A 5,669-nucleotide genomic window follows, 5' to 3' on the forward strand; every position below is an offset into this window, starting at 1 on the left:
AAAAAAAAAAAAAAAAAAAAAAAAAAAAAAAAAAAACTTTTATAGTCTCATTTAGTCCAAGTTTGTTTTGACCCACTTTAAACAGAACCTCAAGGCAAAGTAGATACAGGCGTGAAGAGGCTCTCGTGTATTATCCAGAATCATCCATGTGGAAAGTCAGAGTCAAAAATTAGACGCTAGGGAAAAATAATAATAATAAAACTAGTCACATATGTACACTGATATTGTTTTTATCGCAAAGTGTCAAAGTGAAACAATGACTCAGGAATTTAAAATGACATCTCAGCTCCTCTTTATCTGCTCAGCTCTGTGGCTCCTATAAAGTGGTAGAGAATGAGGGATCAACAAAGAAAAAAAAAACATTTCTTTTTAGTGTTTGAGACATATGTGGGCACACAGAGAAAGTTTCCATCCACCTACACAGCAAGGGATGGGCTTCAACAAGCCAAGCTTAAAAAAAGCAGAAAAAAAACATAGTATTTCAAGGGAAGGTGGAAGTGTTGAAAAGTTATCGCTTTTAACAAAGAGATAATGGCATGCACATTCTTTGTTGTGCTTCGAACCACAAGAGAGCAGCAGGACACTGGCTTGCACTTATTATCAGGCAATTTGTGCTGAGTGCTTTGCCGCAATCTCGCTTTTTTCTGCATGACAATCTTCAAAAGGCAAATTTGGTCCATGCCAGGGGAGATGATTGTCATACAAAGCCTAGTYTTCCTGCCCTCAGATCCGTGAACAATTCAGCTGCAGAAACCAAGTATTTAAAGTTCAAAATTCAAACCCGTGTAGTGTCTTTGTTGGCAAATAACCTCTCTGTGGCACATTAGCATTATAGGTGAGAAAAAAAGAGGGAGTTAATGAATTAAGCATGAAGGAAATATAAGGCTTCTTGAATCTTTTTTTTTTTTTGGGACATTGAGAAGTTTAAGCAAGTTACATGGTGCATTAAGCACAGTAGTCCCAGCCTGGTGGGGCATCCATAAAAAAAACACTCAGTAACACTGATCCTCTAGGACTTCTCGTTGGCTGATTCTATAAAAAGTTTTACAATCCTAGCTGCTTGTTACGCTCCCATCCAAACACCCGCGCCCTCTGTAGAGGTCAGACGTGGGTCTGCATGCGCTTCTGGAGGGGCCGCGTGAGGTCAGAGTTCTGCGAGGAGGACTGGGAATAGTGGGACGAGGAAGAGGCTGACGCCTTGCTGTCTTTGTCAAACTGCACGTAGCCGTCCGGCTTACTGTAGCTGCTGATGCTGCTGTCGCACTGCGTGTCAATGAATGAGCTGGAGTCGCTGAGCGAGCCACGCTGGAACTCCCGCTCGCACAGCTCAATGGAGCTGCTGCCCATGCCCAGCACAAAGCGTTGGCTGTAGTCGTACAGTCGGTTGGGGCCGGCTCCCAAAGTGGAATAAATGTTGGTGAAGGACATGCCTGTTGGTACCCTCTGCTTGCCAAGGGTACCTGTGTTGGTGGGGTTCCTCGCTTCAGTAGTTTGATTGCCTGTCATTGTTGGCGTGTGATGCTCCTTGAAGGTATTGACACTGTAATAGCCATTTGTAGGGTCCTGTTGATAAAACACAGACAAGGTCACAAAATTAATATGAAGAGCACAGTCAGAAAAAAACAAAAACAAATCAATAACCAGAAAAAAACTGGATTGGTTTATATTTATTTTCATAAATTCTTTTCAAAGCTAAGGCAAAACAGGCGTCAAGGAAAAACTGGCAGTAATTACCATTCAAATTGCTGAACAAATAAAGCAACAGTTTGCTGTTTCACCGCAAAGAAAACAAAGATGACACTCATTGTCAGAGTGTTGCGAACCCCTGCACTAACCTTAAAAATCCCATCCCTCACTAATTAAGCAGGGCTTGATGATTCATGGTTTGGCATCTATGTGTCACAGTAAAGTTCACTTGCATACCAGCTTTAATTAGACCTTTACGGACTACAAAGTGCTAACTTTTGTGTCTGCACTGAAACTGCTTCCAGTGTTACAGCTGTGCCACTTGTTTGTCTGCCAGGCTTTTGTTGCTAAGGGTCCAGCTGGGGTATGTGTGTGCCTTTTTTTTCTCTTCATATTCTTTTGTGAACAAATGTGAATGTCAAGCACAGTGAGCATGGTGGCAAATCCCAAAAGGAGAATGCTCATAATGGAAGCGACAACCTGAGAGGATCCTCGTTATGCTTGTCATTATCTGACAGCAGGCAGGGAGATTGTTTGCGTCTGGCCTTTATCTCTCGTTCGGGCTTCTCTCTCTGCTCTTGCCTCATGCAAGCTGTCATTAACTAGAATAAAATAAAAGAAAGTCTGGCCCCTGAGGCAGCAGGTAAACCGGCAAACACAACAGAGAAGCAAACTCCAGGGAATCAATGGCAATGAAGAAATGGACAAAAAGGAAAAACGTACAGAACAGAATGTAACTCTCTAAGAGGAAAGATTCAAGCAAGATGTTTGTTTATGGTGGGTCAAAGCAGGGCAATGACTGGAACTGAATGTCCAATAGAAATACTGGCAACAAACACAAAACATGCCATGTTTTTTGTTACAAGTTTTGTAAAATCACTCAAATTTCTGCAATTTCTTTTCTGAATACAAATACTTGTTTGTTTGGCTTGACTGAGTAGGTTATGACCCCCAATGCAATGATAGTATATTGTGCCACTTGCAAAGCAGCTCATACTAAATAATAAATAAATAAATAAATAAATAAATAAAATACAGCTGAAGTTTGCTGTATTTAACTTCAATGTTTGAGTGTGGATTTTCTAAAGTCCCATTNTTTTTTTTTTTGGGACATTGAGAAGTTTAAGCAAGTTACATGGTGCATTAAGCACAGTAGTCCCAGCCTGGTGGGGCATCCATAAAAAAAACACTCAGTAACACTGATCCTCTAGGACTTCTCGTTGGCTGATTCTATAAAAAGTTTTACAATCCTAGCTGCTTGTTACGCTCCCATCCAAACACCCGCGCCCTCTGTAGAGGTCAGACGTGGGTCTGCATGCGCTTCTGGAGGGGCCGCGTGAGGTCAGAGTTCTGCGAGGAGGACTGGGAATAGTGGGACGAGGAAGAGGCTGACGCCTTGCTGTCTTTGTCAAACTGCACGTAGCCGTCCGGCTTACTGTAGCTGCTGATGCTGCTGTCGCACTGCGTGTCAATGAATGAGCTGGAGTCGCTGAGCGAGCCACGCTGGAACTCCCGCTCGCACAGCTCAATGGAGCTGCTGCCCATGCCCAGCACAAAGCGTTGGCTGTAGTCGTACAGTCGGTTGGGGCCGGCTCCCAAAGTGGAATAAATGTTGGTGAAGGACATGCCTGTTGGTACCCTCTGCTTGCCAAGGGTACCTGTGTTGGTGGGGTTCCTCGCTTCAGTAGTTTGATTGCCTGTCATTGTTGGCGTGTGATGCTCCTTGAAGGTATTGACACTGTAATAGCCATTTGTAGGGTCCTGTTGATAAAACACAGACAAGGTCACAAAATTAATATGAAGAGCACAGTCAGAAAAAAACAAAAACAAATCAATAACCAGAAAAAAACTGGATTGGTTTATATTTATTTTCATAAATTCTTTTCAAAGCTAAGGCAAAACAGGCGTCAAGGAAAAACTGGCAGTAATTACCATTCAAATTGCTGAACAAATAAAGCAACAGTTTGCTGTTTCACCGCAAAGAAAACAAAGATGACACTCATTGTCAGAGTGTTGCGAACCCCTGCACTAACCTTAAAAATCCCATCCCTCACTAATTAAGCAGGGCTTGATGATTCATGGTTTGGCATCTATGTGTCACAGTAAAGTTCACTTGCATACCAGCTTTAATTAGACCTTTACGGACTACAAAGTGCTAACTTTTGTGTCTGCACTGAAACTGCTTCCAGTGTTACAGCTGTGCCACTTGTTTGTCTGCCAGGCTTTTGTTGCTAAGGGTCCAGCTGGGGTATGTGTGTGCCTTTTTTTTCTCTTCATATTCTTTTGTGAACAAATGTGAATGTCAAGCACAGTGAGCATGGTGGCAAATCCCAAAAGGAGAATGCTCATAATGGAAGCGACAACCTGAGAGGATCCTCGTTATGCTTGTCATTATCTGACAGCAGGCAGGGAGATTGTTTGCGTCTGGCCTTTATCTCTCGTTCGGGCTTCTCTCTCTGCTCTTGCCTCATGCAAGCTGTCATTAACTAGAATAAAATAAAAGAAAGTCTGGCCCCTGAGGCAGCAGGTAAACCGGCAAACACAACAGAGAAGCAAACTCCAGGGAATCAATGGCAATGAAGAAATGGACAAAAAGGAAAAACGTACAGAACAGAATGTAACTCTCTAAGAGGAAAGATTCAAGCAAGATGTTTGTTTATGGTGGGTCAAAGCAGGGCAATGACTGGAACTGAATGTCCAATAGAAATACTGGCAACAAACACAAAACATGCCATGTTTTTTGTTACAAGTTTTGTAAAATCACTCAAATTTCTGCAATTTCTTTTCTGAATACAAATACTTGTTTGTTTGGCTTGACTGAGTAGGTTATGACCCCCAATGCAATGATAGTATATTGTGCCACTTGCAAAGCAGCTCATACTAAATAATAAATAAATAAATAAATAAATAAATAAAATACAGCTGAAGTTTGCTGTATTTAACTTCAATGTTTGAGTGTGGATTTTCTAAAGTCCCATTTTAGCACATTTAAATAGCTGAATCAAAATGTTAAGAAAGCAAAATGCTGAATAAGAAATCTAAAGGTTTTGCTGAAACCAAATATTTAGATAACATGCAAATGCACAAGGCCTGTAACTGGAAATTAGGATAGCATGATCTTGTTTTCAAATCTTTGTCTGGTCGTTCAAATTTTGCATGGTCTTTCACCTCCTACACTTGAAGCACTTTCCATGTCGTTCAGTGAAAGATTCTCATATTTAGTTTAGAAATTAAGTTCTGAGTTGTACTGATGACCATTTATGGGCGGTATGATCTCAAATTCATACAACGGTATAAATTAAATCCCTTCATGGTAACGGTACAGTATATATCGCAGAAGAAAATTATCATAAAAAGTAAAGATAATGTCATTATTAGTCATTTGTTTTTTGCAGAAAACTGTCATTTTAATCAAACCCAGTATTTTTGCTTTATCTTCCTGCCATGCAATGAGCTTCTGCCTGCTGAACTTGTCAGCTGCTGCTCTGTTTCGCGCTCATCTTCATCATCAGAGCAGAAGCTGACTTAACATTAGCAAGAAGGATTTGTGACTGAATGAACGTCCACATCTTTTTTTTAAAATCATCTCTGTGGGTAGCAATACATAAAAAAACAAGTTTTATTTCTCGGACAATTGTGTGTGAAAAAACTASGGGTGCTAAAGCTTCGCTCTGCGTGACGTGCAGCGGGAGGGAGGGAGGAAATGATCCCGCCACACGATGTAACTTTTCTACTGAGGGACGGGGGGATTTTGAGGGTTTATTCTCTCTATACATGTTTTAAAATGCTATAATTTATTCATTATATTTCGAACTCCCGCTCGGTTGCCTCTACACTCGCAGACATGTTGACACAGGTGCGATGATGTAACTGACGACAGGACGGTAGAGGGTAAATTTCTACCGTTGGTCAACGTCATACCATTTCTACCGCATATACCGCACAGCCCTAATATATATACAGTACATATACAGTACATATAC

The 5,669-nt window shown here is 41.2% G+C and overlaps 1 protein-coding gene and 1 pseudogene across 7 annotated transcripts in view; both read right to left on the reverse strand.

Annotated features, from left to right (window-relative positions):
* Positions 1-874: 874 nt before the first annotated feature.
* On the reverse strand, positions 875-2,652 carry LOC106522178 (kin of IRRE-like protein 3 pseudogene; annotated as a pseudogene).
* A 130-nt stretch (positions 2,653-2,782) lies between these two features.
* Positions 2,783-5,669, reverse strand: part of kirrel3b (kirre like nephrin family adhesion molecule 3b) — a 220,219-nt gene continuing 217,332 nt past the window's right edge. For all 7 annotated transcript variants that reach the window (XM_014015071.1, XM_014015070.1, XM_014015066.1 and 4 more), the window contains one exon: positions 2,783-3,447. In XM_014015071.1, the coding sequence (XP_013870525.1) occupies positions 2,986-3,447 (462 nt within the window). In that variant the 3' untranslated portion in view covers positions 2,783-2,985. The remainder of the gene's footprint in view (positions 3,448-5,669) is intronic.

Source organism: Austrofundulus limnaeus, unplaced genomic scaffold (assembly GCF_001266775.1).
Source record: "Austrofundulus limnaeus strain Quisiro unplaced genomic scaffold, Austrofundulus_limnaeus-1.0 Scaffold122, whole genome shotgun sequence".
NCBI lineage: Eukaryota > Metazoa > Chordata > Actinopteri > Cyprinodontiformes > Rivulidae > Austrofundulus > Austrofundulus limnaeus.